This window comes from Sceloporus occidentalis, unplaced genomic scaffold, assembly GCF_023333645.1.
Source record: "Sceloporus occidentalis isolate IW3139 unplaced genomic scaffold, rSceOcc1.0.p SCAF_32, whole genome shotgun sequence".
Lineage (NCBI taxonomy): Eukaryota > Metazoa > Chordata > Lepidosauria > Squamata > Phrynosomatidae > Sceloporus > Sceloporus occidentalis.
The window spans coordinates 4,860,327-4,869,698 of record NW_028317012.1 but is presented as its reverse complement, the minus strand read 5'-3'; the positions used below and the strand labels follow the sequence as shown (position 1 = coordinate 4,869,698).

At 38.6% G+C, this 9,372-nt stretch overlaps 1 protein-coding gene across 1 annotated transcript; it reads right to left on the bottom strand.

The window, feature by feature from the left end:
- Positions 1–4,446: 4,446 nt before the first annotated feature.
- LOC149298579 (chymotrypsinogen A-like) lies at positions 4,447–8,309 on the bottom strand. The gene is made up of 7 exons (XM_089487409.1): positions 8,258–8,309; positions 8,061–8,164; positions 7,524–7,603; positions 6,717–6,795; positions 5,894–6,074; positions 4,814–4,947; positions 4,447–4,608 (listed from the first exon to the last, which is right to left on the bottom strand). Exons 1-7 carry the CDS (start codon positions 8,307–8,309, stop codon positions 4,447–4,449), a joined length of 792 nt encoding a protein of 263 aa, XP_089343535.1.
- Positions 8,310–9,372: the final 1,063 nt, after the last annotated feature.

Below are 9,372 nucleotides of genomic sequence, written 5' to 3'. Positions count from 1 at the left end.
ACCTTACCCAAACTGTACCCACAGAGTTGGAAGCATAGCATTGTCCAATGTCTTGGTATGTAAGGGATTAAAATGTCCAAACCCCTGAAAATCAGCCCCATACCATTATCCCTCCTCCACCAAACTTTACAGTTTGCAAAATGCAGTCAAGCAGGTAAGGTTATAAGACGACCCTGATTATAAGACGACCCCCCCAAATCTGAATATTAATTTATGAAAAAAAAGAAAAAGCCTGAATATAAGACGACCCTATAGGAAAAAAGTTTTACCAGTAAATGTTAATTCATGTAAACTATGTGAACATTTTTTTTTAATAAATGCTATGATTGAGAAAATATTTTGTTTCTATTTCCTTTTTTTTTTTTAACCTGCCCCCCCAGTTATGCACATCTGCCCCCTGGCTTGCCACTCTGCCCCAGAAATGCCTTATACCCCCTATATGCCACTGTGCCCCATGATATGCCTTTTGACCCCCTATGTGCCACTCTGCCTCCAGAATTGCCTTATAGCCCTATATGCCACTCTGGCATTTAGGGGGTTAAAAGGCATATTATGGGGCAGAGTGGCATATAGGGAGGTATAAGGCATTTCAGGAGGCAGAGTGCCGTATATAGGGTTAAAAGGCATTTCTGGAAGCAGAGTGGCATTAAGGGGGTTAAAAGGCATTTCATAGAGCACTCTGCCTACAGAAATGCCTTATACCCCCCCAAAAACAAACTTAGACCTAGTTTGAGGTCTGATTATAAGAGGACCCCGATTATAAGACGAATTTGCTCTGGAAAAAACCTCATCTTATAATTGAGCAAATACGGTAGTATTATACCCTCTGTGATTCAGGGAGGTCTACGATGAAATCCACTGTGAGGTGACTCCAAGGTAGGGATGGTATGGGTAAGGGTTGCAACAATCCAGCTAATTTGCAGGTGGCAGCTTTAGCATGGTCACAAGTGGTACAGGAACTGACGTATGTTTTTGGGTAAGAGAGAGCCACCAGAAACTTCGTTGCACGTTTTGGAGGGTTTTTCTTTGCCCGCTGTGCCCGGCTGTGAGGGCATCATGACAATGTTAAAGCACTTGGGGTTGTGTGGTTTCGGGAACATACATCTTTCCATGTGACAGGGGATACCCTTCAGTTGTGGTGGGTAGGTTGAGGGAGGCTGCGGCTCTCTGGATGTCTTTGAGAAAATGGGTGGTGATACCTACAAAGTGATGGGTTTAGTATGGTCTCTTCCCGTTTAGGTTTAGGTTCTTCAGGGACGCATCTCCTGGAGAGGGCATCTGCTTTCTGATTCTTTGAACCTGTGCGGTAGGTTACGCAAAACATTAAACATGAAAAGAATAGAGCCCATTGTGAGACGGGAATTAAGACATCTGGCGGTTCCAGATATATACAAACAGGGGAAAGAAAAAATGTCGGTGCGCTAAGCTAGTCACAGGCTCAAATAATACAAATGTATAATACGAGGCCTACCAAACAGGTGTAAGCATGCTGCAAAAACAGTGTATTGGCTGTACAATGTATACAAAAAACAAAAACTGTCTGCGCTTCTTACCCTAATAAAGTTGGCAACAAATATATAAACATATTATGTTTATATATTTGTTGCCAACTTTATTAGGGTAAGAAGCGCAGACAGTTTTTGGTTCCAGATATATACCCGATTTTTATGCTCTGTGAACACGGTGATGGGTTGATTAGCTCCCTCAAAGAGATGTCTCCATTCCTCGAAGGCCCTTTTGATGGCTAGCAATTCTTTATCCCCTACATCGTAATTGGACTCTGCGTCAATTAATCTACCCGAATAGAAAGTCACGGGGTGTAGTAGACCTGTGGTGATGTCTCTTTGTGATAGGATAGCTCCGGTGGCTACATTGGACGCATCGACTTCGAGGAAGAAGGGTCTTTTGGGATCTGGTAGATGGAGGATGGGAGCTGACATGAACTGGTGTTTGTGGATGTCAAATGCCTTTTGGGTTGTTGGTATCCAACTCCACTTGATGTCTTTTTTGGTGAGATGGGTTAGTGGTTGAATCGCCTTAGAAAAGTTCAGGAAATACTTGAGCTAACAGCTACTTTACCCTAATAAAGCCACTGGAAGTGTACACAACTTGAAAGTTGCTCTACTGATCACCTATCTCTAGAACTCAAAAGAACCTAATTTCCGACAGCTGTACTTAAAGCTAGAGACTGGAAATATACAGTGACGCCATTAAACATAGTAAGTGCTTGTAACAAAATGGGTGAATCTTAAAGCAGCCTCCTCACTTGGACCCAAACATACAAATAGATTACTGATTTTAATAGATTCACAGACAGATACCTATGGGAAGCAAAGTTAAAACACTTATCAGCAGCTCTATTATTTGCTGGTTACCTCACGAGAATGCTTCATTTTGCTTAATTTCCCTGCAGCGCTTACCCCTACTCCCAAGTATAGCCATCTCTTAGTTGTATACCATATCGCGGCCGCTAACTTATCGTCCTGTTTGAAGCAGCTGAGACGGAAAAAAAACAAACAAAAAAAATCTATGAAGTGCATGGCCATGCTCAGCCCTGGATTCAGGAGGTGTAAATGCTGGCCCAGGGCCAACGATACTATGAGGTTCGGCCTCTACATGAACCCATGGCGCCTAACTAGCAGGCATAAACATAGAAGGAACCACAATAATCAGCGGACAAACCAGTGAAATTGAAAAAACCCAAGAGTTACACCTCAGACTCTAAAGGACTCAGAAAGCATGTTAAATGTTAAAGTTCATGACAGCATAGTTAGAGAAAGACTGAACAAGTATAATTTGTTTGGAAGGGTTGCTTTTAGAAAGCAAATCTACAGCAGTATCGCTAGAAAAAAAAGAATCAAGGTGTCACAATGGCCTCAACCCGTTTGAAATGCTGTGGCGGGACATTGAGAGCTGTGCAGAAACAAATGCCTTTTTGGTAGGCCTCGTATTACACATTTGTATTTTTTGAGCCTGAGACTAGCTTAGCGCACCAACATTTTTTCTTTTCCCAAAAACAAATGCCTGCAAGCCTCAATGAACTGTAGCAACATTGTAGAAGAAGGCTGGGCCAAAATTCCTCCCAATGATGTGAGGGACTGATAAAGTCATACAGCAAACAATTAGGTCAAGTTATTGCTGCTAAAGATGGTTCTACAAGCTATTAAATTATAAGGTGTACTTAGCTTTTTACACATTGCTTAGCTTTATTTTTGTTAAATAAATCAGGACACATCTGTCATGTGATGTTCATCTGAGTTTGTATTTACACAATGTTTAGACATGCTAAGGAACAGATGATTGTTATTATATCTTTTTCACACTAGTGCAATTAAATTGGTGAGAGGATGTGCTGTAATCTCAGATTTACATAATATCACGCCATTGTATTTAGCTTATATGTTTTGCAGCTTTGTTTATGATGATTTTAGGAACACAAATAAGGGTGTTAAAGATAAGGCTATGTCCCATCTGAAATACCGTATTTGCTCGATTATAAAATGACCCAGATTATAAAACTCGGCCCCAAAATCTGAATATTAATTTAGCGGGAAAAAATCTGAATATAAGACCACCTTATAGGAAATTTTTTTACTAGTAAATATTCATTCATGTAAACTATTTTTCATATTTAATAAAAGCTATGATTGAGAAAAAATTTTTGTTTTTGTTTCCATTTATTTGCCAACCTGCGTCCCCCAGATATGCATATCTGCCCCCAGGCTTGCCACTCTGCCCCCAGAAATGCTTTATACCCTCCTATATGCCACTGTGCCTCCGTAATATGCCTTATACCCTCCTATATGCCGCTCTGCCTCCAGGAATGCCTTATACCCCCTAAATGCCACTCTGCCTCCAGAAATGCTTTATACCCCTAAATGCCAGGGGCATATCATGGGACATAGTGGCATATAGGGAGGTAAAGGGCACTTCTGAACTCCCTGGTGTCTGGTGGGGGCAGCGGGTGGAGGAAGCCGGCGGAGGCCGGAAGGACATGTGACGCCGGTGCTCCGTCATAGAAGCTTCGTCGGAAGTGCCTGCAGTAAGGGGGGTTGTCTGCATTGATCGAGATGACGTTCGCCGGCTGCTAGAGAAGAGAATCCCCCACAGCGCTGCGGGGAATTCTCCTCTATGGCAGCCGGGGAAGGTAGGCGCGATGCACATAGACAACCTCCACTGCTGCCTGCCACGGTGGAAGTGCCGGCAACAGCTGAGGTTACCAGGATCCAGGTCCCCTGTTAGAAGACGACCTTGATTATAAGACAAGGGGTATTTTTCAGAGCATGCTATCTATGCAAACTCTAGTTCACTTATTTGGTATTAGATTTCACAGGCATTTGGCCCATATTTTATTTAGTGAGTTAGGATATATTTCCTTGAAGTAAAATCTAATAAATGTTTCATGTTGTTCTTTTATTTAGAATGTAAATATACATAACAATACATTTAATTAGCAGCAACAGTCTGGTCCATCCAGGCTCTAAGAACAGTGACACGAGCGTATACTCCTGGGGTTGATGTGGAGCAGGAAGAGCTTCCCCAGGACACAATTCCAGCCAAGGTCCAAGCTCCATTCCTCTGGCACACAAGAGGTCCACCAGAGTCACCCTGAAAGTAAGAAGCAATATATCACTATACACTTTAGATGTGTGTGTATATATACATATGTATGTGTGTGTTTTCTAGGCATACAGATATGGAATACAAAATCTAATAAAATCATCAAAAATAAAATCATACAGCAATCGTTTATATTTATAGTGATGTTACGTTTTGTGTACAACAATAAGGAGAGGTTTGCAGAATGTCATACCATGCAGGAAGAGGCTCCAGAGGCTCCAGCACAGACCATGGTACTAAGGATCTTGCTTCCCCAGTATCTCTGGCAGTCAGTGTTGTTCAACAAAGGAAGAGCCACTTGCTGCAGTTTGCTTGGGGTAAGGCGTGCTGATAAGAACAAGAAAGTGAAATTCAGCATGAGGAGTGGATTAAGCCATTATGATGTATAGATAAATATTAATAATTGTTATTGTTTTCCAAACACCCACACAGTAATCTAAAGGAAAACTGATATATGAAAAGAAAATAATAATTATCAATAACCCCTTCATATAGATTCATATAGTTCATACTCTCATATCAAATATAAATACTTTCTCTTCCATTGATATATTTTATGGATACTACTTCTCATTTTCAATAAAACTGCTATTGTGCTAACATTTTTAGCCTCCTTTTACTAGTTTTACACTTAAGGAGGTGAGCTTTTCAATATTTCTTTTATGTCTATTTTTAACAGTAATATCACTCTTTCTCATGAAGGGTACCCATATATATATTGTGGGTTTGCATTTTTTGAACATGTAGAGCTTGGTTTTGTATACTCCATCATAAAGTATGTAAAAATCTAAAACATTAATTCAAAAAACAAAGTTTTACCTGTACGGTTTTACATTTAGAAATGCGAAATAAATCCCCCAAATATATTAATATGCTTGCCCTGTGAGAGATTCATCAGTGTGAGGGGATTGTTTTGAGTGGTTTCCCATTCGATCACTCAGCTTGGGGCAACACATTTTGTCCCCAGCTAGCAGAAGAGACACGAGGCTTATCTCCTGTACACTGGCAGGGATTTAGACCTGCAAATGCTTAAAGCACCATGAAGTAGTACTACATCCTCCAGCTTCAACTGCCAGAATTCATGTCATGTCTTTCATGTCACTAAAATTTGAACAACCTTGTTTTATAAATATTTTTGTGGTCCTTCATGGGCGGTTATGCCTTGAATATTAGGGTGGTAAAATTACAGAGAGTATGTCAACCTATTTCTATCCAGTGGTCCAAAATTGTCCCTCAACCTGTTGAAGCATGTATCTATATAAGCCTTTCTTACATGAAGCATCAATATATCCCCATCCAGTTGTGACGCATCTCTCTCCACCATTGAAAGCATCAGCGCTGGCAGCAACACACACAGGAGATACACGGGTGTTGAAAGTTGCAGCGCTGGAGAGTTTCAGCAGAGTGATGTCGTTGTTGATGGTGTAGGAGCTGTAGTTAGGATGTCTAAAAACCTAAGGCAAAATAAGGGGCAAATTACTTTAAACATCATTGGTAAATTACATGCTGTCATTTGGCTATACAGACTGTTACCTAGTTAGTAAGACTGAAAAAAGAAATCCATCCATAGAGTCCAAAAAATAGAAAAGAGAGGGGTGCAGAACATTCCCAGTTCGGTAGGGTTAATCAACCACTGTTTCATGAAAACACCCATGAGAGCACTTACATAAACCTTGTCCATTTTTCACAACACCCCCTCTACCTGAGGTCACCACCTCCATATTCAGTACATTCCTCAGTTTAAGTTTAATCACCGTAAAGGATCCCATTCTCTGTTTAGCCATTTTCTCTGTTCTACGTGACTGATCAAGTGCAAATGGGGTTTCTAAAGAGCTGAAAGGTACTTTTTTATGGGAATTTAAGTTTTATGACTAAATGCACCATTCAAATCAATCCTATAACAATATAATGCCCAAACCATTTACATTTTGCTTTAATCATAAGAAAAAAAAATCTGAATAGTTCAGAATAGGAATGTAGACAGAAGAAAGAAAAAAAATTTTTTGTAAATTTAAACGTTAAAAAAAGTATGAAGTATTGTTTGTTGTGCTACGGGATACTTTTTGATTAGCTATCGTGAATAATGATTTGCTTACCCTGGCAATAGTCTTAGTCTGAATAGGTTCTGCGGAGGAAGAGCGATCATATTCACCCAGAACAACACGGTGAGCAGTTCTACAAGGAAAATTGTAATTTCAAGTTTTAAAACTAAAACCAAATGGAAATTTCTAATATTAGGCTGCACCATAATTAAGAGCTTTCTATTAATGCCACTAAAATTTAAAATGAGAGCTGCTGAGATGGATTATATAAGATAATGAATTATGAGAGCAAGAATAGGTGTCAGTTACAATTTAATAAAATTCACCTGTTGGGAGCCGAAACAGATTTTTTTTTGCATTCATAGAGTCAAAAACCCGTAGCTCACCCCAGCAAAAACCCGTAGCTCACCCCAGCTCTTAAATTGCCCTACCACACAATATGTATTGTAAGCGATCTATTTTTTCCCTATCACATGTTTCACTTTTTAAAGATGCTTGGAAAAGAGAAATTGATACATGATACATTATACATTTACTATAAATGAAAATATCTATTAGAGTACTACCAAATAAATAACTTTATTTAATTTTGGTTCATAGTATGTCTTTGATCAGAATCTTGGTGTTTAGACGCAATTTTTTTTAATAAATTCTTTCATTTCACATTGAATAAGTGTCTGGTAGTCAGTGGACTTGAGGACCAATAAACTGGTTGAATGGTATGGATTAAAATACACATGACAGTTTTGAGACCCAATCTGGTAATGTAGATTTCTGTTGAGCTACTTAATAAAGATTTCCCACTTAACAGTATTCCACACATAATTACTTGACTCAAACAAATAATCAAGTATTACTCACGTCACACTGCAGTGAGCAGCAGTAACAACCCAGAGGGAATTGATCAGAGAGCCACCACAGAAATGGAATCCAGTGCTTTCCTGGTATGGAATACAAAGCTACATTATTGCACGTATACATGTATAGATATTTAAAGGAAATTAAATTAAATTTTAAAAAAGTCTTCATTTGGATGTTTCTATCACTTATGATCAAGTCATAGTAGGCTATGATTTATTTTCATTGGATATGTGAAATAAAAATACTCCATTATTGCATTATTCCAGAATTTACCTAGCATAAAATGTTGGTATACTAGTTACAGTATATTTCCCTTGTTTGTCAAACAGTTAATTATGATTTCCAAAGGACTAACATTCAGAACTGCTGCTTAGCTGTCAAAGATTCTAACTAGGTATCTTTAATTGACAAACTGTTCCAAATATATTTCCAGATTGTATGAACAAGGAGTATTTTTTAATGCACGTGGATTATATTTGTGAAAGTATTTCCTAAAGTCCACAAAATATTATAATCAATTACAACATTTTACTTTACCTGTAGAGACACTTGCCATGGCCAGGACCCAGAAACTGCATTCTCACCATTTACAATTCTGGCATATGCAGAAATAGATGGCTTGATGGCAGGGACACCACAACCTGATGTGTTAGAATAAGGATATTTGCATAAGAAGCTTTAAAGATTCTAAACCAATTCATACAATATAGTCATTATTTGCTAGTTAAACTTACCATAGGTGCTTCCAATTAGGACAATACAGGACAGTAGCCAAAGGAGTGCCATAATGCTTTACTTCTGGGGTCAGATAATAGCCAGTGACTTCCATAGTTCTTATATACCCTCAAACTACAATTGATTTCTCTTACAGCCCACGGTTTCTATAATTTACACTGGTATCAGGGGACCTTGGGCTAAAATAATGTTTAGTATCTTGGATTTAAAGCTACTATATGTGCGTGTAACAGGTGCTAATCTAGTTTTATCTTGGCACAGCTGTAATAGCAGATACAGTATACATTAACGTTATTACTAAAATAATGCAAGAGTTTTTATACATTAACGTCCAGAGATTTTTCTTGACATTTTTAACATATGTTGACTCAACCACAACTCCCCTTATCCATGAATAGCGTACCCACACAAACTATATATTGTTATATTGTTATTTATTTGATAGCATTTTTTATATGTGTAGTGTATTTAATATGAATACATAATTACACGTAGAGGAAAATAGAACAAAAAACAATTTTCATAAATAAATAATAACAAAACTAGTCAAGATGACAAAAATACCCCTAAAATGTAATAATTCAAGTATCCTGATTTTAGAAATGCCTCAATTGTGTAAAATGTCTAGACATTTCTGATAATTATGGGCAAACATTAGAAGGTATACATTGCTGTTTTTAGGGTGATGTTGTTTGTCCATTCAGTAAACTACCCCACATGCATACGTTTTTTGTTTTTGGTGGATATTACGGTGCACAAATTGGAGCATAAATGCACATAGGTACTGGGACAACTAACCATTACACTAACAGGGACGTTTACAACATTGCATTGTAAGGGTGCAAAGGTGCCCCCTTTGCAGTTATAACAGCACTCTTCTGGAAAGGCTTTTTTGAGTGTTTCTGTGGGATTTTTTGCCTATTCATCCAGTAGAGAATTTGTGAGATCAGGCACTGATGGCTCAGAAGTCTTGACGCACAATTTCCGTTCCAGTTCATCCAAAAGGTATTTCAATAAGATTAGAGTCAGGGCTCTGTGCAGGCCAATCAAGTTCTTCAAAACCAGACTCACCCAACCATGCCTTTATGGATCTTGCTTTGTGCACAGTGGCACA

What these genes read in the sequence shown, in the direction of transcription:
- LOC149298579 (XM_089487409.1), bottom strand. Translation starts at nt 8,309, where the DNA reads ATGGCACTCCTTTGGCTACTGTCCTGTATTGTCCTAATTGGAAGCACC. An exon ending in CATGGCAAGTGTCTCTACAG is followed by an intron (nt 7,604 to 8,060) that starts GTAAAGTAAAAT and finishes ATTCCATACCAG; the next exon opens with GAAAGCACTGGATTCCATTT. An exon ending in AGACTAAGACTATTGCCAGG is followed by an intron (nt 6,075 to 6,716) that starts GTAAGCAAATCA and finishes ATTTTGCCTTAG; the next exon opens with GTTTTTAGACATCCTAACTA.